Genomic DNA, 26,481 nt, shown 5'->3' on the forward strand with positions numbered 1-26,481 from the left:
ACAAAAAATGACAAAAAGAAATAACAAAAAATAACAAAAAAATTGACAAAAAAATGACAAAAAACCGACAATAAACGACAATAAATGTACAAAAAAATGACCCAAAAATGACTAAAAACGACAAAAAAAATAACAAAAAATAACAAAAAAAATTGACCAAAAAATGACCAAAAAAATGACCCAAAAAAAGACAAAAAACAACAAAAAATGACAAAAAGAAATAACAAAAAATAACAAAAAAAATTGACAAAAAATGACCTGGACCTGGACAACCGGCAACCAGAAACCAGAAACTCCAGTGCAGCACTGGATGAAAGATCCAAGGGTCTGTCAGGAGCCCAAAAACCCACTGACCTTTTATACAAACACAATAATCACAAGCACAGTTCACAGGTGCGGATGCTGCAGCCATTGAAACCCGCTTGTGTCCACTTGTGTGCATAATATCAGGCCAAGATCACCAGGGTGTGTAAACGTTTGATCAGTAGCTTCGCAATAGCATTGTCACTGCTGTCTTTGGGGGGACATCCCTAATTTATACAGGTTTGGTCCATCCTTTGATTACCCACTGCAGAATAGGGCTGTGCAATTAATCGAAATTCGATACGATTTCGATTACAACAGTAAACGATTACAAAATTAGCATAATCGCAAAAAATCGATTATAATTTTTTTTCACATTTTTTTTTTTCACATTTTTTTTTTTTCCAATTTTTCAATTTTTGTTTTTTTTCAAATTTTTGATTTTTGTCACTTTTTTGATGGATTTTTGTAATTTTTTTGATGGATTTTTGTAATTTTTTTGATGGATTTTTGTCACTTTTTTGATGGATTTTTGTCACTTTTTTGATGGATTTTTGTCACTTTTTTGATGGATTTTTGTCACTTTTTTTGCTGGATTTTTGTCATTTTTTTGCTGGATTTTTGTCACTTTTTTTGCTGGATTTTTGTCACTTTTTTTGCTGGATTTTAGTCATTTTTTTGCTGGATTTTTGTCACTTTTTTGCCGGATTTTTGTCACTTTTTTGCTGGATTTTTGTCACTTTTTTGCTGGATTTTTGTCACTTTTTTGCTGGATTTTTGTCACTTTTTTGCTGGATTTTTGTCTTTTTTTGCTGGATTTTTGTCATTTTTTGATGGATTTTTGTCATTTTTTGATGGATTTTTGTCACTTTTTTGATGGATTTTTGTCACTTTTTTTGCTGGATTTTAGTCATTTTTTTGCTGGATTTTAGTCACTTTTTTGCCGGATTTTTGTCACTTTTTTGCTGGATTTTTGTCACTTTTTTGCTGGATTTTTGTCACTTTTTTGCTGGATTTTTGTCTTTTTTTGCTGGATTTTTGTCATTTTTTGATGGATTTTTGTCATTTTTTGATGGATTTTTGTCATTTTTTGATGGATTTTTGTCACTTTTTTGATGGATTTTTGTCTTTTTTTGCTGGATTTTTGCCACTTTTTTGATGGATTTTTGTTACTTTTTTAATGTATTTTTTTAAAGGCAACAAATAATCGTTTGAATCATCGTCATTTCAATTATGACAAAAATAATCGTGATTATTATTTTTTCAATAATCGAGCAGCCCTACCGCAGAAATCTACTTTTCTCCCTTCGCTTTAGTTCCGCAGCCTCCGATGTTGTTGTAGAGGCACATGCTTGCTCATTACCCCCACCACTGCAGCCTGTAATGGAAACATCACAAGTGGCGAGTGTTGTGCACCCTGGCCCGTGTCTGTATGAACGGTACGTTATGGAAAATGCCTGTAACCCGCTTCCCTCCTGTCCCGCCTCCGCAGTACTCTCTGCCTCTGAGGCTCATCAACACCTCCGTCATGACGCAGTGGATGGAGCTGCTCCGGCAAGTCATGGAGAGGGACGTACCTGCGGTAAGACACTGCCAAAAATACCAGGACTACTGCAAATACAATCACAGAATACCTTAGGGGTGCACCAATACCGCTTTTTCTATTCGGTATCGGCGAGTACTCAAATGAAAGTACTAGTATTAACCATCTAATTTTTAAATTGAAGGCTGTTTACAGTGTTGTGACGTCACGACTTTGCTTCCGGGTACTAGCAGACCGGCAAATATGCGAGAAAAAACATTAAAAACAACCATCAATATTTCTGAAACTCAACGGAGAGTAACTTGCCCTCAAGGCCGTGGGAACCCAGGGTGCTGAGGGCGCCGCAGCACCCCCTGGTGGATAGTTTGGGAACCGCAGGCAATATTAACCCCTTAACTCCCACCTGAGCCGAGCACATTTTCTCCAGCTTTACCCCAGTCCAAAAGCTTCCGGAAAAAAGGTGTGAAAATAGCGACAAAACTGAGACGAAAACAATGACGAAAAAGTGACAAAAAATTTAGAAAAAATGACAAAAATGACAAAAATGACAAAAATGGACAAAAAAATGAGAAAAATTTGACGAAAAAATGCGAAAAATATGACGGAAAATTGAGGAAAAAATGGACCAAAAAGTGACCAAAAAGTGAGAAAATTTTGACGAAAAAGTGACAAAAAATTGACAAAAAAATGAGAAAAATATGACAAAAAATTGAGGAAAAAATTGATGAAAAAGTGACAAAAATTTGACGAAAAAGTGACAAAAAATGACAAAAAAGTGAGAAAAATTTGCTAAAAAAAAGGACAAAAAAGTGATAAGAATTTGACAAAAAAATTCGAATAATTTGACGAAAAAGTGACAAAAAATGTACAAAAAATGACAAAAATTGACAAAAAATTGACAAAAAAGTGAGAAAAAATTGACGAAAAGTGGAGAAAAACTGGACGAAAGAGTGATAAGAATTTGACAAAAAAAATGTGAATAATTTTACGAAAAAGTGACAAAAAAGTCACGAAAATTTGACAAAAAAGAGACGACTGCCCAACCAAAAAAAATGATGAAAAAAAATCTGACATGAGGAAAGAGATCCATTTAGTTTTGTAGGTCTTTCACATGAGGCGTCACACTGGCCTACAGGATTTGGGTAAAGCTGAACTGGAGAAAATGCTCTCGGTTCAGGCGGGAGTTAAGAGGTTAATGAACAGGATTTATGCACAGAAAAAGTGTTTTGGGGGTAAATTTTGTCCCTCAGCGCCCCCTAACTAAAACATCTTCCCACGGCTCTGCTTACCCTACTTATGTCTCAGACTCATTAGCCAAAAATGCCGCATCTACTGCTAAAAAAGTATTATTTACTAAAGTCAGTACTTCCGGGGTTAGCGTAGCTGCTGCGCCGTTAGCATTTTTCTCCGCTAACCCGATTATGGTGAATATTGCTTTTACAGTAGTAGGTACAACCTTTTTGGCTAATGGGCCTGATAAATAAGTCTGTTCAGTAACTCTCTGTCGAGTTTCAGAAATATTGATTGTGGTATTAGAGTTTTTTTGTAGTTTCTCGCACATCCCAGGACCCGGAAGTAGAGCTGTGACGTCCCCACTTAACAAACGTATACAGACGGCACCTCGTCATAGAAGGGGGCGTGGCTTCGCCGAGGGGGAAAATAGAATCTTTAGAGAAACACAATTTTCCCTCTTTTTTGCCATTTCCTGGTGGAATATCAACTTATTTATCACATAAATAAAGTCAGGTGTAAATCAGGCCCATATGGATATTTTCTCTCAGCAGATTGTTCAGTAGAAGTGAAAAAACGGCAGTTGTAGCAAGCGCTAGCTAACCGTTAGCATTAGCCCGATGCTAACATGTAGCATCAAGTTAGCATTCTCCGTTATTCATGTATTTATGGGCTGTTGAACCACTTTGCTCCTCCCCATGTCTTTGTATCTTTATTTAGTAGAAAACTATATTCATAATTCAGCATTTGTTACAGAAGATTTTGAATAATTAGAGAAAATATATTTTTTTTCAAAAATGTTTTCCCCCTTAACTGTTTTTAAAAATGACCATATATGGGCGATTCCAGAGATGCCGTCTGTATCTATTAGTTTCATCCCATAATGCTTGACGTCACATTCCTGAACTCTAGTATTTGGACGTGTTTGAAGCAGTTGAGGGAGGAAACGAAGAGGAGAAAAATCTAAACTTTCTATAATTACTTCAAAACTAGTAACAAATGTTGAATTATGAATATAGTTTGCTTCCCAATAAAAATACAAAGAAATGGAGAGGAGCAAAGTAGTTCAACAGCCCATTCATACATAAAGGCAAATGCTAGCCTGATGCTTCATGTTAGCGTCATGCTAATGCTAGCTGCGACTCCATTAGTGTATTACTGATGACATCACAGTCCTGAATTGTATTTCAGGAGACGTTGGAGGTGGACGAGGACGACCGGCCGGAGCTGGCCTGGTGGAAGTGTAAGAAGTGGGCCATGAGGATCCTCACCAGAGTCTTCGAACGGTACCTCACTGAGTTGCTGATAAAAACAAGTACCACTTCATGCTACTGTTATAAAGCTACACAATCAGATTGAAAAAGCAACTGACTCGTTCAAGTCCTGCTGCTCATGCCGTCAAAGTCATTTCCAGTCTGGCTTTGTTATGTCTTCTTTAGTAGGGGTGAAAAAGTGCCTAAGGGTCTCGGGCCAAACGCGGCGATGTCAGCGTGAGACACATATAACTGCAAATAATAATGGTTACTTTATTTTATTTTTTGGTATACAATTGCATTTAATTCTATCTATGCAAATAGTATGATACAAAAGCCAAGTTTTAGTAGAACAAAATCAATTATTGTAGCAATATAGTGCAACAACACCACCTGTACCTGCACTACCTACACTCCTACAGTGACTTTACCTCATTCATTTCTTTAACCCCTTAACTCCCACCTGAACCGAGCACATTTTCTCCAGTTTGGCTTTACCCCAATCCAAAAGCTTCTGGAAAAAAGGTGTGAAAATAGAGACAGAACTGAGACGAAAACAATGATGAAGATGTGACAAAAAAGTGACCAAAAAAACGACAAAAAATGTGACAAAAAAAAAGACAAAAATTACACAAAAATTCAAAAAAATATTCAAAAAAAAAGAACAAAAAAATGACAAAAAATGACTCCAAAAAAAGACAAAAAAAGAACAAAAAATGACAAAAAATGAGTTGAAAACCCCCCCAAAAAAAGATGGGGAAAAAATCTGATGACGTGAGGAAAAAGATCCATTTAGATGAGTTTTGTAGATCTTAGCTTTCAACTGAGTTGTTACACTGGCCTACAGGATTTGAGTAAAGCTGAACTGGAGAAAATGCTCTCGGTTCAGGCGGGAGTTAAGAGGTTAAGTCAAAGAAAATGCCACATTAGACCCATTTGAAAGTGTCAGTTCAGCATAAATTCTTTCATAAGTCATATATGTCAATGACCTTTGCAATAAAATTTGGAAAAAGTTGGGAAGTTGATGCTATGACTGACAAACAAGACACCAGAACAGTGTTTCCTTAACTTTGCGAAAGGAGTGAAACAGCGCCCCCAATTTGACGCTGGTGGCCAAAAAGTGTACTGCATCCATGTTTACCATTGAGAATGAATGGGAGAGTTAGTATTATTAACCACACTCAGCGCAAAAGTAGGTCACTCTCTGGCGGGCCAACCTAATTGCTCCGGCGGGCCAAATTTGGGCACCCCTGTTACAGATAGACCGAGGGCCGAAGCCACTAATTATTTGCCCAAAGTAAAGCACAACACTGGAAAAATGACCATCTTATTTGAGATAAATGACTTAAAAATGCTTGAATTAAAGTTCTTCTGTGTTGCATTTGAGTCGGTTTGAGCTAATCCAAGATACAAACGCTATGACACAAGATTATCTGAATTAAGAGAACTACTACTATAGGTTTTATCTCGTCTAAGATCAGACCAAATCTACTCAAACCTTAGATTTAACCTCTTAATTCAAGTCGATTTATGTCAATTCTTCCTTAAAACTATTCTTGTCCCAGTGCACTTCTTTCAAATGCCAGTGTTGTACATAATGCATGACCTAATTGAGTGTATTGACAGTATTTCTACTTTTTTTCCTCACATTTCACTCTAATTATGTTAACAGTACTCTCTGATTTGTGTACCCCTGGCCTAAATGTTCATCATAAAGCACTATTTGTAGTCTTTATAGGATTGGCGATGTCTGATCACAGTCTTAAACCCTCGTAAAGTAGAGCTGAAACATTAGCGGAAAAAGAGAAATGTTGAGCTGGAGAAGAAAAAGCTCAGATCGGCTCACTCAGTTGCCTCATTTAAATCACTTTTTTTTCCGCCTTGGTTCATAATAAATTGGTAACCCACTTGCTATTGCTAATGCGGCTAGTGCTAACGTCCACAGCAGCAGATGCTCTCACCGAGGAGGCTCTGCACCTTCTAAAAATATAATTATTGCAAGGAAAGAATGACCTTTGCTGTCGAACTCTTGTAGAATCAGTCCAGCAGCTGTAATCGGAGCTGAAGTGCGTCCTTTTGTTCATGCATATTAAGTAGCCATGTGCTCCAGGTGCGACTAAGGGCTTTCATAGTGGTCAGTTGAGCTGGGAAGTCCTTCAGACGCCAATAGCATGTGTTTGTCACTGTGGAAGTTGTTATTCTGCGTCTGTTGCGGCTGCTGTGGTGTTTAAAGGGGCTTAAAATGCTAGTGCCAACTTTCAGTCTCTCGTGTTTGCACATGCGCGACTCAACGCAACATTGGCTAGCGCGTATTTCCGAAGTGAGGAGTTGTAATGGTTGCAATCAACAAATAACAAAGATTCTTGAGCTCAATATATTGCCTCAGCCCTTCTCTACACGTCTCCAGATGGTGATGCCTCTTTTGTTCGTTGCTGCAGATATGGCAGTCCGGGGAACGTGACAAAAGAGTACTTTGAGTTCGCCGACTTCTTCCTGAAGACGTACGCTGTGGGTCTGCAGCAGGTGAGTGTTCGACACTTATGCTGCAGGAAAGCTTTTTTTTTTTTACCCCTTATTCCTTTTTGGCTTTTTTGTGCCCCCTTTATCCAAGGAGCACTAGCCTAAACCCCAGCCTGCAATATGATAGTTACGCCCCTGCTCCTGGCTTGTCTGTCCAACCGTCCACTCCTGCTTTTTGTATCTGTTCAAAAGTCTGGACTTTTCTAAAAGCCAATCAAATCTCGTGAAATGTTCATTTATTTCTGTAATTCAACTTAAAATGTGAAACTAATATATGATATAGACTCATTACATGTGAAGTGACATATGTCAAGCCTTTGTTTGTTTTAATTTTGATTATTTTGGCTCACAGCCTGTAAAAAAAAATAAAAAAAAAATAAAAATCTCTGAAGATTAGAATCATACATGAAATCAATACAAAACATTTTTAAACTGAGAAATGTAGGCCCTCTGAAACTATAATCATACATATGTACTTAGTACTTGGTCTGGGCCCCTTTTACTTTAATTATTGCCTTAATGCGCCGTGGCATAGATGCTCTCAGCCTGTGGCAAGACCAGGATGCTTCAACCAGAGGAATATGACATTTGAAGGCCATGTCCAGGATCCGTCTGTGTGTGGCGCCTCTTGACGCACTGACTCCAGCCTCAGCCTTTTCCCGTCCACTTAACTTTCTATGAATGTGCTTTGAGAACATTCAACTTCAGTGATGGTTTTCTGCACAACGGTCAGCTCAGTCTTCCCCATGATGGTGAATCCTACTGAACCAGACTGAGAGACCATTTAATTTCTCAGGGACCCTTTGCAGGTGTTTGGGATTAATTCGCTGATGAACTTTGAGCCTTCAATATAGTCCCTTTTCACAATATTCTAATTTTCTGAGATTTTTTACACTACAAAAAGTAAATATCAAGCATTGGCTTAAGTGACTTGAATTGAGGAAATGTTTCTTGTTTTGAGCGGTTTTCACTCATTCAGACACTTTTCCTGATCGGACCAAGTTTACTTTGCTTGTTTGAGGACATTTCAGACCAGTTCTAGGGTAAATCTCGCTTGAAATAAGAAAGTAAAATTGCCAATGAGATAAGACCAATTTTCTTACCCCATTGGCAAAGAAAATGACCTGAAATAAGGACGAAATGTATCAAAACGAGTCAGAAACATCTCAGAACAAGTGAAATAATCTAGGACAAATGCCCAACAACTTCTTAACTAGTCAAAACAACTAAAATTTGGGTTATTATGCTCAAATTGAGATGTTTATACTGATCTAGTTAAATACTTTTTGCAGTGTAAGCCATAATCATCATACAAAGTAACATATATCAAGCCTTTATTTGTTTTAATGTTGATAGTGGAAGTGGAAGAAGATGGATGGATGGACTGTAAGGCATGATCAAGACTATATATGTCACTTTGCCTGTCATGAGTCTATATCATATAATAGTTTCACATTTTAAGTTCTATTACAGAAATAAATGAACTTTTTCACGAGTTTCACCAATGACTCCTTGTTCCTTAGGTTCTTGTGATGAAAACGATATAGATGGTTCTTATTAGTCTCGGCTCTTCTGGCCAACGCATCTTAAAACCACTAACTTCCTCACCCAGCATGCCGTTCACACCATATCAGGCGTTTCTCTGATTGGTTAATACGCTTCTTAATCAAAAATAAGGCGGTGACCCTGCGTGTGTCCGTTCTTCCAGACGCTGCTGAAAGTGGTGGACCAGTATCGTCAGAAACGCTACGTGACCCCGCGGGTTCTCCAGCAGTGTCTCCTTTACCTCAGCCAAGGCCTGTCGCACTCGCTCACCTGGAAACACCTCAAGCCACACGTGCAGGTGAGAACAGCAGCTACAGGGCAACTACAAGGGCGTCTGACACACTCTTGTGATTATTTTGTGGCAGATCCTGAACCAGGAGGTGATCTTTCCCCTGATGTGCTACAAAGACGAGGACGAGAAGCTGTGGCAGGAAGATCCCTACGAGTACATCCGCATGAAGTTCAGTGAGTGAGACTTACTCTTAGGATGAGATGAGAGAGAGATGAGATAAGACAGGACTTTATGGATCTCACAATGGAGAAGCTCACTTGTTACAGCAACTCAACGCTCAGGGGGGGCAGTTAGTCAGGAAATGTGCAATCAAAGAAAAACAAGGTAATGTGCAAAAAAAATAGTGTACAGAGGTATCTTGTGTGCAATTTATTAAAGTACATTAAAAGGGGCAAAGCCTGTAAATAAACCAATTAGAAGAGATGAGAAAATAAATAAAGTGACGCTAATACAGAGGTTATTGTACGTGGTTTGTAAGTAAGTGCTTTATTTGCCATTATGGGGCAACCTGACCAGCATGTTTTTGGAGGTGGAAGAAACCTGTTTAAAAAGATTTAAATTATGTATTTTCCACCCCCTACGTCAGGAGTAGGCAAGTTTGCGTCGTGGAGGGCCAATTTTCATCATTGCCAACACACCTAAGGGCCGAACCTCAACACAGATACAGACGCATCTCATCATAGAAGGGGGCGTGGCTTCGCCGAGGGGGAAAATAGAATCTTTAGAGAAACTCAATTTTTCCCTCTTTTTAGCCATTTTCTGGTGGAATGTCAACTTAATTATCACATAAATAAAGTCAAGGGTAAATCGGGCCCATGTGGATATTTTCTCACAGCAGATTGTTCATGCGCTAGCTAACCGTTAGCATTAGCCCGATGCTAACATGTAGCGTCCTGTTAGCATTCTCCGTTATTCATGTATTTATGGGCTGTTGAACCACTTTGCTCCTCTCCATGTCTTTGTTTCTTTATTTAGTAGAAACTATATTCATATTTCAGCATTTGTTAAAGTAGTTTTTGAATAATTAGAGAAAGTTTAGATTTTTTCTAAACTGTTTTCCCCCTTAACTGTTTTAAAAAATGACCATATATGGGCGATTCCAGAGATGCCGTCTGTATCTATAGTAGCCTAAAGAACTATTTCTGCAAATGCCAATGTTTTATCAGTGGTTCCGAAGAAGCAGGGCTTTGGGACCCGCCATTACCCTCAGATGACGAGCCAATGACCCAAATAAAACTGTAATTCAACATATATCGTATAAAATATTGTATTTTCCACACACGTTTTTGTTGAACAAGCAGTAGATGTCCTTTAAGACTGAATAACCTTCATTTTAACAGACATAGTTAGTGTTTCCATACAGTTACAGATGGAAAATATAATAAAATTTCCCACACAACGCACTGAAAATGGTTCCGTGACCCACTTTTGGGTCCTGACCCACCAGTAGTGAATCACTGTTTAACATTCTATGACCAAGAGGGACGTTCTGACGGGACATTTATAAAAATACTGACACTATTTCTCGCATTTTTAGACTACTTTAACAAGTATTTGATATTTTAATTGCATAATAATATTTCTCAAAATCATCTTGGGGGCCAGAGGTTTTTGACATTGCCTACCCCTGCCCTACATGTTCCAGCAATGTCCTAATGTGTAGATAGAATGAGCCCAGACCAATTCACCACAACTGCCTCTAAAATTACTTTACAGTAGTGTTGTACAGTCACAGTTGCACATTGTACATCTCTGCAAAAGCCCAGGGAAACTTTAAAAGAGACGAGAGGAGACTGAGGTCCTTCTGAGGAGACTGTAGAGGAGCTGAACCTACTTTGTATGACAAAACAAAGCCACATCTCAACAGTTTTTGTATTTGTTTCTCTCTTTTTAAGACCTGTATGACGACCACGCGCTGCCGGCCACCGCTGCTCAGAGTCTGCTGTGCAAAGCTGCTCGCAAACGCAAAGAGGTGAGACTTTACACGACAAGGTACAACTATGAACGGCTAAACCACAATAAGCTCAACTATACAGCAGAATATGAACATCTACTCGAGTTAAAGTCCTTTTCGAAGTCCCTGTGGGGGTGACGTGTTAATGGGATGATTGGAGGGTCTGTCGTCTCCCCCTTTTGTCAACCCGACTCCTCATCCCTGATAAGAGCCCGCTAAGACTGGAACTTATCGGTCCAGATTAGGGCTGGGCGACATGGACCAAAAGTCACATCCCGATATATTTTGGTTGAATATCGATATACGATATATATCCCGATAGTTTTTCCGCAAAGGGAGAGCTGTGAAATGAAATGTTAAGTCAAAGTCAAAGCCAAATGTGAGTAGTTTTATTGAAAACTCACAATAAAATGTAATCTTTAAGGTGCACATTTAAATAAAAAAAAAACATGTTGAATAAAAATAGCCTTGAAAATAAAAGAGGCAGCATTTACATATAAGGAGATGACAAAATAAAATCAGAATAAGAAACTTTAACTTTTTGTTAAGTTAAAAGCTTATCTTAATTTGAAATATCCCGATATGCACGATATGGTCTAATTCCATATCTCATTTCAAAATATATCGATATATCGCCCGGTCCAGACCGCCTGACGTGGCAAGTATGCCCCGATTAAGGAGAGGTCTCTGTTTCACACCTGCCCCCTGCTGGCCAGCCCTCACACCTGCGCAAGCAAACTGAGCAGTTGGAATGTCACAAATACGTACTGCCTAACCAACAAGATAAAGGAAGTGTCTTTCAAGATTCTTCTCAAAATATACCCTGCAAAACATGTTCTGGAACGGTTTAAACTGAATATTGACTTTTCGTGCGTTTTCTGTGGTCTACACAAGGAGACAATTATTCACTTGTTTTTTGAATGCATGTACTGTCAAATATTTTGGATCGATGTTCAAAACTACCTCTCCCGTAAAATTGGACAATTAATTATTTTAAATGCCAAAGATGTATGTATCTACTTTGGTCAAAAACTGGATAAAGATGTGAAATTTGTTATTCAACTTTATATTTTAATTGGAAAGTATCACCTGCATAAAATGAAATGGGCTGACAAAAAAAAACAATTGTTATGCTTTCCTTGCAGACTTGAACCTATATATTTCTACTATTAATTCAATACAAAATATAAAAGCAGGTAAAACAATGTAAATCCTAGAAAAGTACAATATTACTCCTGGCTCCTCTTAATATTTTTGTTATGAGTGTTGTTGTTTTTTCTTTTAATGACAGATCTTCCTCTGGTAAAATGTAATATATCCCTGGCACTACTTCCTCTTTGTTGTTAGTAATTGTAAATGTTAATAAAAATAATAATAAAAAAGAGGGGGGGAAAAAAAAATCATTATTATATTATAAACAAACTGAAATAAACTGCTGTAGAGCAAAAAAAAAAAAGATATACTTGTCCTGTTTTGTCATATAAACGTTTCAACCATATATTTTATTAATGCTATTAGTTGTTAGATGGTCAAGTTTCGCAAGTTGTTTGAGTTTGCACCAGTGCAAGGTCTCCAGGCCAAGGCTAATTTCAGGTTCAAAATCAAAAGAACGGTCATATCGACAGTCCCATTCTCATAAGACGCCTGCAGGGGGAGCTCTAAGATCAAGTTTGCTTTAAAAAGAGACCAGTATTGAGACATTTTCTCATTCCAAATGAATTCCAGCGGATGAATTGTTTTGTTTTCGTTGCAGGTTCTTCCTCAGATGATGGAGTTCTGTCACCAGATGCTCATGGACCCCTCTGCTGACCCCCGCAGGAAGGATGGGGCACTGCACTGTGTTGGGGCATTAGCCGACCTTCTCCTCAAGGTAACCCCCCCCCATCCAATGTTCCATCCAGTGGTCCTTCCTTATTTTAAATTCAGGGGCTTTCCTGTATTCCGGTTTCATTTTAAAACAACATTTTGAGCTATTTGTGCAACTTCATGTGTTTATTTTATTTTTGTACACTCCATTTGCAAAAAAGGACAAGTGAAATTAATCTGTTTCATTGATTGTAACAACTGTTCTTTTACAAACTCATTGGTCTAGAGGCAGCCTCACCCTCTGGGCTCCCTCTACAATTCCTTGGTTTGCCATCAGCAGTGCAATATAAATTAAAAATAATATTGAATGAAAAAAAACTGTTAAATTCTGATATAACTTCTCTTAAAAGTGTCGCCTACTTTACTCAAGGAAATGTAAATGAGTAAATGAACTAATTACTAACTAATCTGCTATGAAAAAATCAGTCTATAAACCGAACTAAGTGCTGGTCACCGTGCCGGACCTGCGCTCTTCGAAAGTCCACAACAATCTCTTTAGTCTTCTCCACATTTAGAGAGAGCTTGTTCACCTCACTCCTGTAGTCTGACTCGTCTCTGTTGCTGATGAAGCCCACCTCTGTTGTGCCGTCTGCAAACTTGATGAAGAGGTTTGAGTCGTACTTTGGAATGCGGTCATGGGTCAGCTGAGTGAACAGGAGGGGCCTCAGCACACAGCCTTGGGGAGCCCCTGTGTTCAGTGTGTATTAGCTGCTGTGGGATTGTTGTGTTGAATGCTGAGCTGAAGTCTAAAAACAGGATTCTAACGTAGGAGTCCTTTGTTTCGAGGTGAGTGAGGGCTGTATGAAGCGCAGTGGAGATGGCATCTTCAGTTGAGCGATTGGACCGGTTAAGCTAACCGGTTTGGGTCCAGGGTGGGAGGGAGAACAGACTTGATGTGGTCCATGACGAGCCGTACGAAGCACTTCATAAGACTTGGAGTGAGTGCTACTGAGAGGTGCCACTATCACAGGTTTGTGGAGGAGGCCTATGGTTTGTGATGGTCTTTATCCCTTACCACAGACTCCGAGTGTCTCTGAAGTGATCAGTTGTCTTTTTGGAGTACTGCTTCTTGGCTTTTTTGGTGCCGTGGGACAGGCTGGCCCTAGTTTCTCCTTGTCACCAGATTTGAAGGCACCATCCCGGACCCTCATGAGCCTGAGAACTTCACTTGTAGACATTCAGTGCCTCTTTCCTGTTTTTGATTTTGGAGGTGGTGGGATAAAAAGGTCAAAGTGGTTCTGTAATCCTGTCTCTACAAAAACACTGTTCAGCTGAAGTAACTGCTTTGGTGTGTTTCTCCAACAGAAGCGAGTTTACCGCGAGCAGATGGAGCTGATGCTACAGAACTACGTCTTCCCACTCCTCAACTCTCCTCTGGGATATCTGCGAGCACGGGTGAGCGCTGCCCCTGCTCTGTCCAGGAAGGGGACTAGAGATGCACCAATCCAGCGGTTTTTACTTCCAATACCGATACTGGAGTTTGAGTATCTGCCGATTTTACATGAACACCTCTCGTGAAGTCATCATTACAACTTGTGCATTACAAATATCTTAAATCAGTTATTCTTCATCAGTATTTCATGAACTAAAATACAAACACTCGGCCCAGGACCTGCCCAGTCTGCACCATTTGGCACCAGAACCCTAAAACCACTTACAGACCAAGCCTCCAACTGGTTCAGACGGGTTCAGACTAGTTTATGATTGGTTTAAACTAGTACAGACGGGTTTATACTGGGCTTAGACTGGTTTATGACTGGTTCAGACTAGTTTATGATTGGTTTAAACTAGTACAGACAGGCTTATACTGGGCTTAGACTGGTTTATGACTGGTTTAGATGGGTTCAGACTAGTTTATGATTGGTTTAAACTAGTACTGACGGGCTTATACTGGGCTTAGACTGGTTTATGACTGGTTCAGACTGGTTTAGACTGGTTTATGATTGGTTTAAACTAGTACAGACAGGTTTATACTGGGCTTAGACTGGCTTATGACTGGTTCAGACTGGTTCAGATGAGTTTATGATTGGTTTAAACTAGTACAGACGGGTTTATACTGGGTTTAGACTGGTTAATGACTGGTTCAGACTGGTTCAAACTAGTTTATGATTGGTTTAAACTAGTACAGACGGGTTTATACTGGGTTTAGACTGGTTCAGACTGGTTCAGACTGGTTCAAACTAGTTTATGATTGGTTTAAACTAGTACAGATGGGTTTATACTGGGTTTAGACTGGTTCAGACTGGTTCAGACTAGTTTATGATTGGTTTAAACTAGTACAGACAGGTTTATGCTGGCCGTAGACTGGTTTATGACTGGTTTAGACTGGTTCAAACTAGTTTATGATTGGTTTAAACTAGTACAGACGGGTTTATACTGGGCTTAGACTGGTTTATGACTGGTTTAGACTGGTTTATGACTGGTTTAGACTATGACTGGTTTAGACTGGTTTATGACTGGTTTAGACTGGTTTATGACTGGTTTAGACTGGTTTATGACTAGTTTATGATTGGTTTAAACTAGTACAGACAGGTTTACACTGGGCTTAGACTGGTTTATGACTGGTTTAGACTGGTTCAGACTTGCTCAGATGAGTTTAGACCCATTTAAACTGATTCAGACTGGTTTAGACTCATTCAAGTTTTAAGGTAGTTTGCGCTATGGGGCCATTTTAGCAGCTTTTCTCCGTTTCAGTGGAAGAAAGCAGAGATCCTCTCCTGCTCTCCTGTCCTGCTCTCCTGTCCTGCTCTCCTGTCCTGGTTCAAACTGCTTTGGGCTGACCGTACCCCGTGTTTGTGTCTCACAGTCATGCTGGGTGCTGCACTGCTTCAGCCCGCTGCGCTTCCACGACGAGGTGGTGCTGCGCCGCGCGGTGGAGCTGGTGAAGCAGGACCTGGTGGAGGACAAGGAGATGCCGGTGAAGGTGGAGGCGGCCATCGCTCTGCAGACGCTCGTGTCCAACCAACAGCAAGGTCTGACGCCGGCTCGCCCTGCGATCTACAGCCTGTTCCTGTGTTTGTTATGTTACTGAAAGGAAAGTCGTTTGGGCGTCTGACCCGGCGTGTCCCTGTCTCCGCAGCCAAAGTTTACATCCGCCCGTTCATCCGGCCGGTGATGCAGGAGCTGCTTCACGTCGTCAAGGAAACGGAGAACGACGATCTGACCAACGTCATCCAGAAGCTCATCTGCGAGTACAACCATGAAGTGGCCGCCATCGCCGTCGACATGACACGCAACCTGGTACTACTGCTACTACTGCAACTGATACGACTTATACTACTATTACTGTTCTACTGATACGACTGCTGTTACTATTACGACTACACTGGGAAAACAATCATCATGGGAGGAAGAAAAGACATAAATCTACCAGTGCTTAAATTAAGAAATGAAATCTAAAGTTTGTGTAGGTTTGGTCTGGTCTTAGATCAGATAAAACCTCTTTTTGCCGATTGGAACAAGTACATTTGTTCTTAATTCAGATTAAAGCTACAAATATTTGAACAGAGCACTTTCTCTCCAGTGGTTTTGCCCAAATGTAAAAGCTTATTGTAAAAAGTCTAAAAAAAAAATTAAAAAAAAGAGGAAGCGACAAAAATGTCTAAAAAAAACAATAAAAAATGTGACAAAAGATTATAAAAAATTGACAAAAAATAATAAAAATGTGACAAAAATATAAATGAAAAAGCTGACGAAAAATGAATGAAAATTTGACAAAAAAATAATAAAAAAATTGACAAAAATGAACAAAAATAAATGAAAAATTGACAAAAAATAATAAAAAATTAACAACAAAAAAAATGAAAAATTGACAAAAAATAATAAAAATGTGACAAAAATATAAATGAAAAATCTGACAAAATGAATAAAAATGTGACAAAAAAACTGACAAAAAATTAACAAAAATAAATGAAGAATTGACAAAAAATAATAAAAATGTGACAAAAAATTATAAAAAATTGACAAAAAATAATAACAAATTGACAAAAAATAAATGAAAAATTGACAAAAAATAATAACAAATTGACAAAAAATAAATGAAAAATTGACAAAAATAAATGAAAAATTGACAAAAATATAAATGAAAAATCTGACGAAAAATGAATAAAAATGTGACAAAAAAAATATTTAAAAAATTACAAAAAATTAACAAAAATAAATGAAAAATTTACAAAAAATAATAAAAATGTGACAAAAAATTATAAAAAATTGACAAAAAATAATACATTTACAAAAAATAAATGAAAAATTGACAAAAAATAATAAAAATGTGACAAAAATATAAATGAAAAATCTGACGAAAAATGTGACAAAAAAATTGACAAAAAATTGACAAAAAATAAATGAAAAATAAATGAAAAATTGACAAAAAATAATAAAATTGTGACAAAAATATAAATGAAAAATCGGACGAAAAATGAATAAAAATGTGACAAAAAAACAACAAGAATGTGTCAAACTCTGGCAAATATGAGATGAAAAAGTGACAACAACGAGGCAGCAATGTGAGGAAAAGGATCTGTTTTGTATGTCTTGACTATGAGGTGTTACTCTGGCCAATATGCTGCAAGCGCCAGGTGAGAACTTGTTAGATTTGGGTAAAGCCGAACTGGAGAAACTGCGCTCGGTTAATGCGAAAGGTAAGAGGTTAAGTACCGTTTTTTCCCGGACTATAAGTCGCTCCGGAGTATATGACGCACTAGCCATAAAATGCCTAATGGGATATAAACAACATACACAACAAACTAAATAGGTTATGTTAACGTCACATAAACAGTTCAGATACTAAAGCATAAGGAACAAACCTCTGCACTGTTGACAAACCTCTCCCTGCAGCATGTTTTTCAAGCTCTCATAAGACGCACCTCCTGCCAAACTATGAAAAAAAGTGCGACTTATAGTCCAGAAAATACGGTAAAAGTTAATTTGTCGGATTCCAAGTGGGATTTCTGCTTATTCCATTGGTATTCGCCTTTTTTATCTTAGATGAGTTCAAACCGACTCAAATTCAACATAAAGTACCAGTGTTAATGTCGTCGACTAAAATATTTAGTCTCAATTTTAGTCAAAGTGATATTTTTGACGACTAAAATTGGACTAAAACTAAATTAAAAGTTTCTCATGAGACTAAAACTATGACTAAAATGTCCAGATATTTCAGTCGACTAAAATAAGACTAAATAAAAATGAAAAGGAGAGACTAAAATCATCCAAACTTGTATTGACCATCTGAAAGAGCCTCAGATCATTTAAATTCACTGCCAAATGAACAGGTTTGTGCTTTATTCATGTGGAAGCAGCTCCATGAAGTCGAGGACCACGATTAAATATGATTATAATGAATATTATCAATGCAGAATAAACAGTGATCGTACGGGCGCATGGAGAGCTGACCGTTTCTTTACCCCCTCTGGTCAGGCGGAGATCTTCACGCGAGTGCTTCAGAGCGACGAGTACGAGGAGAGCGAGGACAAGACGGTGATGGCTTTGGGTCTGCTCAGCACCATGGACACCATCCTCACCGTCATGGAGGACCACGCCGAGGTGAGAGCGTCCCTCAAATATCATGTTGAAAGCAGCAGTAGCCCAGCTGTGAAGGAAAGTAAAGGCGCCATGCTGACCACTCATACAGCCACTGGGTCGCTAGTAGGTCAACTATGCACAAATGTCAACTTTTTATTCCACATAAACAGTCGCATTATGCTCCTTTAAAGTGTGTCATGAAAAAACGTTTAAAGTTGTCTTGTGTCTCCTCTCAGATCACGCAGCAGCTGGAGGCCATCTGTCTGCAGGTGATCGGGCTGGTGCTGCAGAAGCCCGTCATAGGTATGGCAGGTGCGTTCCACCCCTCACAACTTCAGGCTCTCTCTGTTGGGCTGCCTCGGGGCGGCTGGGGCTTTGTGGACGGAATGGTTTAGTCCCGCTCTATGGGCTCGACACACGGGGGCAACAAATGATGACGAGCGATGGAAAAACAGATAACACTGAATGATGACAGCAATACTTTTATTCATCCTCTCTGAGTATCTTAAGGGCTCGGTTTGTTTGTTTGTTTACTTGTATTAATTTTGACAACATATTTTAATTTAGCTTTAGTCTTAGTCTTTTGACAAAAATTCATTCAATTTTAGTCGAGTTTAAGTAAAAAAAAAAAATCTTAAATTTTAGTCTAGTTTTAGTCGACTAAAATTGCATGTAAATTTAGTTGAGTAAATTTAAGACACATTTTGTTGACTTTGCATTTATAAGCAAGGATTAAACAACTCGGACCGTGCATTAGGCGGTTATAATGCACCACGACGTGCAGTGCAGTGGAGTTACTCCTGCAATATAACGTCTAACGCGGCTCCTCGTTGTTTAATCCCCTTATACCAGGGTCCCACAAATGTAACATTTATAATAAATGTTTTTTTCATCGACTAAACTCACTAAATATGCCAGACTACGGGACTATTTTGTGTGGGTTATTAGCCGGTCACTGAAGAAAAAAAATGACAAAAAAGACCAAAAAATGACCAAAAATGACCAAAAAAATGACCAAAAATGACACAAAAATGACAAAGACAAATGATCTCAGTCAGGCTCAACGACACAACATCAGCACAGAATCACAACACAACAGGACTAACCCGGAAACACTTTTCCCTGGAAGTAAACACCGATATGCGGCACTCGTGGGCAGGAGTTATTTCACTTTGACGCTGTTTAACCTGAAGCTAAAGCTAGCTAGCTCAACCAGCTCAACTGTTTATGGAAACAGCTGCGGTGGAGTCGCTCACACCTGGGCCCCCCCAACTGAAACTAACATGTTTGACTTTACTAATCCAGACAAATATGCTTCAATGCAGGATCATTTTATGTACGCCTGAAAATGATGAATAGCCTTAACCGTTTCCAATAGAAATGTAAAGCTCATATGTTATTAACAGTAGCTAACCTAGCTGCTCACTCTCCTCTACAAACATTTTGTTTTGAAATTAACACTAAATCCATCTCATACGTTCCTGTCAGTCACTAATTACGCCTTTATCTGATTCAGCTGTGTCATGCGTTGCTATGGCGACGCCACAGCGGAGTGATATCCCAGTGATTTAACTACCGGACTACGTGTGCGGTTATACCAAAATAATGCACCAGCCAATCAGGATCCAGTATTCACCCAGACCATGGTATAATATTCTTTATATTCATCATGATCATACCTAATCATGGTCCTGCTTCATGGAGCTGCTTCAAAAACGTTTGCCTTATTACGTCTGTAGCCACATGTCTGAATGAGATCTGTGGGTATTTGCTGATATGTTGTTAAATACTTCTTTTTAGTCTGACAAGCGGCAGTAACTGTAGATCTAATAGTAAAATGTACCCAACATGTGTTCACATCGATTTGAATGACTTTTGATTTCTTGCGGCGTCTGTACTGCAACCGTTCAGGATTCAGTGTGAGCCGGGGGTTAGATTACTCCTTACTGAAAATAACGGTCATTTTGGAGTAACTCTTTACTGGTGTCACTGACGGTGTTGGCTTTTAAAGGGGATGAAAAGCACGGATTTGACTTGCACCGTGTCTTCTTCTCTCCTGTCCAGAGTTCTATGAGGAGATCCTGTCCCTGGCGTTCGGACTCACATGTCAGAACGTGTCTCCTCAGATGTGGCAGCTCCTCGGCGTCCTGTACGAGGTCTTCCAACACGACTGCTTCGACTACTTCACAGGTACACAGGCTCCGTAATCTAAATATGTCATCTATAATATGATGTACTGTAAGTTATGTTAAATGCAAAATGGTTAACCTCTTACCACCCGCCTAAACCAAATGCATTCTGTCCTCTTTGGCCATTATATAGGCCTGTGTAACACCTCATTTGAAAGCTAAGACCCACAAAACAGATCTTTTGACTTGCGTTGTTGCTGTGTTGTGTCACCTTTGTTTTTTTTTAATTCTTTTTTGTTTTTTTGTCATTTTTGTCACATTTTTGTTGAATTTTTGTCACATTTTTGTTGATTTTTTGTCACATTTTTGTTGAATTTTTGTCACATTTTTGTCACATTTTTGTTGAATTTTTGTCACTTTTTTGTTGATTTTTTGTTGATTTTTTGGTCACATTTTTGTTGAATTTCTGTCACATTTTAGTTTAATTTTAGTTTAATTTTTGTTTAATTTTTGTCACACTTTTGTTTAATTTTTGTCACATTTTTTGTCACTTTTTTGTTGAATTTTTGTTGAATTTTTGTTGAATTTTTGTTGAATTTTTGTTGAATTTTTGTCACTTTTATGTTGAATTTCTGTCACTTTTATGTTAAATTTTTGTCACTTTTTTGTTTAATTTTTGTCACTTTTTTTGTTTAATTTTTGTCACATTTTTGTTGAATTTTTGTCACATTTTTGTTGCGTTTACATCCTTGTTTTCTTCTCATTGTGGCTATTTTGGTGCTTTTTTCCCCAAGAAGCTTTTAGATTAGGGTAAAGCCAAACTGGAGAAAATGGGATCCATTCAGGTGGGAGGTGAGAGGTTAAAATGACTCTATGGACACAGACATTTATATGGTTAGTCTGGTGTTATAAGTGATTTGCCTCAGGTGCTCTGTGGAATGGGTCACACTGTTTTTAAAGCAGGCTAGCTGATACCATAGACATGCCAAAAAAAAGACAAAAATCCAGCAAAAAAGTGACAAAAATCCAGCAAAAAAATGACAAAAATCCAGCAAAAAAATGACAAAAATCCAGCAAAAAAATGACAAAAATCCAGCAAAAAAATGACAAAAATCCAGCAGAAAAATGACAAAAATCCAGCAAAAAAAAGACTAAAATCCAGCAAAAAAAGACAAAAATCCAGCAAAAAAAAGACAAAAATCCAGCAAAAAAAATGACAAAAATCCAGCAAAAAAAGACAAAAATCCAGCAAAAAAAAGACAAAAATCCAGCAAAAAAAGACAAAAATCCAGCAAAAAAAGACAAAAATCCAGCAAAAAAATGACAAAAATCCAGCAAAAAAAAGACAAAAATCCAGCAAAAAAAGACAAAAATCCAGCAGAAAAAAGACAAAAATCCAGCAAAAAAAAGACAAAAATCCAGCAAAAAAAGACAAAAATCCAGCAAAAAAATGACAAAAATCCAGCAAAAAAAGACAAAAATCCAGCAAAAAAAAGACAAAAATCCAGCAAAAAAAAGACAAAAATCCAGCAAAAAAAGCCAAAAATCAAGCAAAAAAATGACAAAAATCCAGCAAAAAAAAGACAAAAATCCAGCAAAAAAAAGACAAAAATCCAGCAAAAAAAAAACAAAAAACCAGCAGAAAAAAGACAAAAATCCAGCAAAAAAAAAGACAAAAATCCAGCAAAAAAAGACAAAAATCCAGCAAAAAAATGACAAAAATCCAGCAAAAAAAAGACAAAAATCCAGCAAAAAAAGACAAAAATCCAGCAGAAAAAAGACAAAAATCCAGCAAAAAAAAGACAAAAATCCAGCAAAAAAAGACAAAAATCCAGCAAAAAAAATGACAAAAATCCAGCAAAAAAAGACAAAAATCCAGCAAAAAAATGACAAAAATCCAGCAAAAAAATGACAAAAATCCAGCAAAAAAAGACAAAAATCCAGCAAAAAAGCGACAAAAGGGCAGCAAAAAGTGACAAAAACACATAAGGGAAATAAAAAGTGACTACAATGGCTTGGCGGGTGGTAAGAGGTTAAAAAAAATGCGGAAAAAAATGTATATTTAACAGTTCATTATTTTTAAAATGAAGTGCACATTTTTAATCAAAGCGCTTGTTTTTCTAATTGATGGACATTTCATTGACACACATTAAGATGAATCGTAATCGAACCGTGAGATGCCCATAGATTCCCACCCCTAAAAATAATGTGTCTGCTACAGTGCATCCCTCCTTTCTGAACCCTCTGTCATCAACCCTCTCCCTGTCCCGTAGACATGATGCCTCTCCTGCACAACTACGTGACGGTGGACACAGACATGCTCCTGTCCAACCCCAAACACCTGGAGGTCATCTTCAGCATGTGCAAGAAGGTACCTGCTGCCGGTGGGGGCGCGCTGGTCGTCGCAGGAGCAGTGGGAGTGATCGTATCTTGTGTTTGTAGGTGCTGAGCAGTGACTGTGGCGAGGACGCAGAGTGTCACGCGGCCAAACTGCTGGAGATCATCATCCTCCAGTGCAGAGGGAGGGGCATTGACCAGGTGAGAGCACGCCTCCTCTTCCGGCCACACCCCCGTCTCACATCACGTCTATGACTAGAGCTGAACAAAAAATCAATATCGTGATTCTATTTAGATTTTTGTTCCCCGCATTTACCAATAAATAACCTTTTGTTGCATACCGTAAATGCTCTAATATAGTCCCGGGCCTTTATTTACTCAAGGGCATCTAGGACCAGGCCTTTATTGGAACCAGGCCACAATTAGAGACAGGCCTTTATTTCTATTTGAGCAAAACGGACGACCAGGAAAACGAAGAAAAATGAGATTCATGCCCATTTGCACCTAAAATATTAGGTTCATTTATTAATTAACATTTCAAACCCTCTCCCAGCGGCTGGAACATTGACGCCTTTTATTTTGTCGGGACAACAGGAAGTGTTTCGTTGCTGTTAGCGGAGCTTTGACATCAGTGTCACTGCAGGTTTCTGTTTCGTTTTTACCGCGGACCGGATTATTTGTTGTTATCTTGTGTAAAAGGCGAGTTTAGACGGAGCGTTTGTGTTTGTGATCGATCATGAGACTGACCCGAGAGAAGACGAGACGCTCGCACTGATGGGAGGAGTTATTTTGAGGCGTGGGACTGACCTGCACACGGAGCAGCTGGACGTGCTTTGAAGACGCGATGGTGACTTTATTAAAACCCTGGAGGGTCACACAACATTTGTTGCCCTGTTTCCAAATATCGTCACTGGAGGTTTGAAAAGTGTCTAAATCTGTGTCAAAGTCTCGCTCGGATCAGCTCCTCCGCAGCGTCCCCCTCGGCCCGGGTTCCCGTTTGTTACTTCCTGCACCTGAGTTTTCATTTACACGAGACAAATTCCTAACATGGGGAATATTTCTACCGCTATAGTTTCTAATAAAAGCCCCGGCCTGTTTTAGAGACCGGCTTTAATTTGCCTCCGCCAGCCGCGAACCCGGCCTCCATTAGAGACCCGGCCACTAATGGAATACAGGCCAGTATTAGAGAATTTTCGGTATTACTAAAATATAGCTTAAACTGAGACAATGTTGTTGCTCATAAAATATTTACAACTGGCTTGTTGGTGAATAGGTAGGTGAATAGCACACAATAAAAGTAACTATTTCGTCCATTATAGTGCACTCAAGCAAGTTTTCCACATTTAAACTATGTTGGCTCATCTGGGGGATCGGCTATTACACCCCCAGATCTGAATGCTCTCTTTAATACGAGCGATCGCGATGTCGTCACATCCGTTGGCCGTGGTAGGCATTTTACATTTTCATATTTGATAAACATTTTATTCAAATCCTATAATCAGCAAAAACAATGTCCATAAACAGGGCATTGCTTCTCTTGCGCTGTAACAGATCTATCATTTTATAAAACCGAGTTAGAGGCCTGTCTGCATCAGCTGTTGCCGACCATTCACCAAAACATCCGGCGAAAATTGCGGAAGTAAACAATAACAGCGATCGCTCGTATGATCATTTATATGCCGGACATGACAAGCTTATCATGTGCTGCTGCGCATCATCTTGTTATTTAAATGTATGTGACAGATACAGGTCGCCACAGGTCGAGCGGCAGAGGAGGGGATTGACGCAGACTTTTCCTTCTCCTTTCCCTCGCTCCTCAGATTAGAATGAGCTGAAGACTCTTGTTGCAAATCAAAGTCTTCAATCAGTATGAAGGCGCACACTGGCCCCTTTCTTTTTATGACAGATGGTTTTGCCACAATTACAGGGCTTAAAGTATTCCGGCCGGGTGCCGGATTTCCGGCTTGAGGCCTCTTGCGCAATCAAAGTGTATCAGACTGCAAATTATTTGTCCCGTTTTTCCGCGCATTTGTGAAAACCTCCCGTTTCCCGCACTTCTTACGGTCCATGAACGCATCTCACGCGCAGCCTCGCTGTTACGTGATTCGTCTGAAACCAAAACAACTGCCACGCGGATGCTGGAGCTACTTTTGTTATGTGTTAAGTTTTCCCAAATGGACGCTATGACCAGACGAGTGAGAATCGGATAAAGAGGCGAAGAGCAGCAGGTTCTACGACTGATCCACAGTGAGTTTATTTACTGTGTCTGTGAGAACAGTCGGGATAACGGGGTCGCATCACCCGCGCTAAAATAAGCACTACAAGCCCCGCACGAGAGCGCGGTGTCGGACCCCGTTTATTATGATAGATCCATGGTCGTACCTGCCCCGCGCCTCCTTCTGCAGCCGTGCGCGCGGTGAGACAGGTGTGCACGGGAACGACCGAGCTGCTGCCGCTAACCCGCTGTTAAAAGCGAAACGTAACGCCTACATATTGAACAGAGCCTCGCACTGTCACAATACCCGATTCGAGTGGAGTCCATAGACTAAAAAATAAGTGGAGTCTATTTGTTCCGCAAACAGCGCACACAGTGGCGTGAACGCGCACATGTGTCAGTGCGGCCAGTGTTGACCCACTGGACACAAGCTGAAAGTGGCTCCAGGTCATTATTTTACTGCAGTTTTCCTTTAGGCTCAGTCCCAATAGCTCCAGCCAAATCTAACCAACAGCCTGATTAACAAAACATGTATGACACTTCAGGCTCATTCATACTTCACAAGATGCAAGAACTTGACAAGCAAAAGTTACTTCATTTTGTTCTGCAGCTCAGGGTGAAGTATGAATGAGCCATTAATCCTTTACTTACTAGATGATTTTGAAAAATATTACACTTTACATTTTGGTCTATACTTGTATTTTACCTCCCATATATTAAATGTTTGCACAAATTGGAAATACCTTAGGACCAAATGCAGAGTAAATGTGTAATAAAAAAGTTTAATGGCAAGGCAAGTTTATTTGTAGAGCACAATTCATACACAAGGCAATTCAAAGTGCTTCACAGTTGCATAAATACAAGAAAACAAATAGAATCAATAAAAACATCAACATAAAATTAATCAATTACAGTAAAAGGCGAGAGTGTAGATAAAATACTTTCAGTCATATGCATCGGTAAAAAGAACTGTTTTCAGCCTGGATTTGAACATTGTCAGAGTTGAGGCCTGTTTCACGTCCTCGTGAAGACTGTTCCAGATTTTAGCTGCATGAAACTGAAACGCAGCCTCACCGTGTTTAGTCCTGACTCTGGGAACCACCAGGAGGCCCCTCCCTGAAGTTCTCAGGGCCCGAGATGGTTCATGCGACTGTAACATGTCAGAGATGTACTTTGGAGCTAAACCATGAAAAGACTTGTACACGAGCAGAGCTGTTTTAAAGTCTATTCTCTGAGTGACAGGAAGCCAGTGCAGAGACCGGAGCACTGGACTAATATGGTCGTATTTCCATGAAAATTATTGGCCTAGGCTACATTGCCTATATACAGTAGCCCCTATCTAACGTAGCTCTTTTTTTCTTTTAAAGTACCGCTAAGAGTACCATTAAAGTACCGGATCGATAAGGAGTATCGATAAAAGTCCTGGTTGAGCCACAGAATGTTCAGGCTCAGGATTTTTTTTCACTTTAAGCCATGCAATTAGTAATCTTACTCATACGAACCCACAGACGAAATGATTAAATTAAATGCAAGACATGATGCGCTACACACACTAACCCTAACCCAGTATGATGCACACCCTCAATTTTTTTCAATGGTGAGTGCCTGGAGCTTATCTTTTTATGCTTATTTTTAAAGACCTAGTTTAGCGTCGACTTCATTTTGGTTTGCTTAATGCTTCTTTTCCATCAGAAAATGTCCGAAACTTGTGCAAAGGTAATGATTTCCATAAGATTAAACGGGCCAGACCACGCCCCTTTTATGAGAGGGA

At 39.1% G+C, this 26,481-nt stretch overlaps 1 protein-coding gene across 1 annotated transcript in view; it reads left to right on the top strand.

Moving 5' to 3' along the window:
* ipo8 (importin 8) overlaps positions 1–26,481 on the top strand; it is a gene marked incomplete at its 3' end in the record, with an annotated part of 47,015 nt that overhangs the window by 11,788 nt on the left and 8,746 nt on the right. The window contains exons 6-20 of the mRNA XM_079581166.1: positions 1,796–1,885; positions 4,268–4,362; positions 6,768–6,852; positions 8,558–8,692; positions 8,760–8,859; positions 10,582–10,658; positions 12,394–12,510; positions 13,812–13,901; positions 15,313–15,478; positions 15,586–15,746; positions 17,925–18,050; positions 18,266–18,341; positions 20,094–20,219; positions 22,432–22,529; positions 22,601–22,696. Coding sequence (XP_079437292.1) covers positions 1,796–1,885; positions 4,268–4,362; positions 6,768–6,852; positions 8,558–8,692; positions 8,760–8,859; positions 10,582–10,658; positions 12,394–12,510; positions 13,812–13,901; positions 15,313–15,478; positions 15,586–15,746; positions 17,925–18,050; positions 18,266–18,341; positions 20,094–20,219; positions 22,432–22,529; positions 22,601–22,696 — 1,638 coding nt within the window. The remainder of the gene's footprint in view (positions 1–1,795; positions 1,886–4,267; positions 4,363–6,767; positions 6,853–8,557; positions 8,693–8,759; positions 8,860–10,581; positions 10,659–12,393; positions 12,511–13,811; positions 13,902–15,312; positions 15,479–15,585; positions 15,747–17,924; positions 18,051–18,265; positions 18,342–20,093; positions 20,220–22,431; positions 22,530–22,600; positions 22,697–26,481) is intronic.

Source organism: Gobius niger, assembly GCF_951799975.1.
Source record: "Gobius niger genome assembly, chromosome: 22".
Classification (NCBI taxonomy): domain Eukaryota; kingdom Metazoa; phylum Chordata; class Actinopteri; order Gobiiformes; family Gobiidae; genus Gobius; species Gobius niger.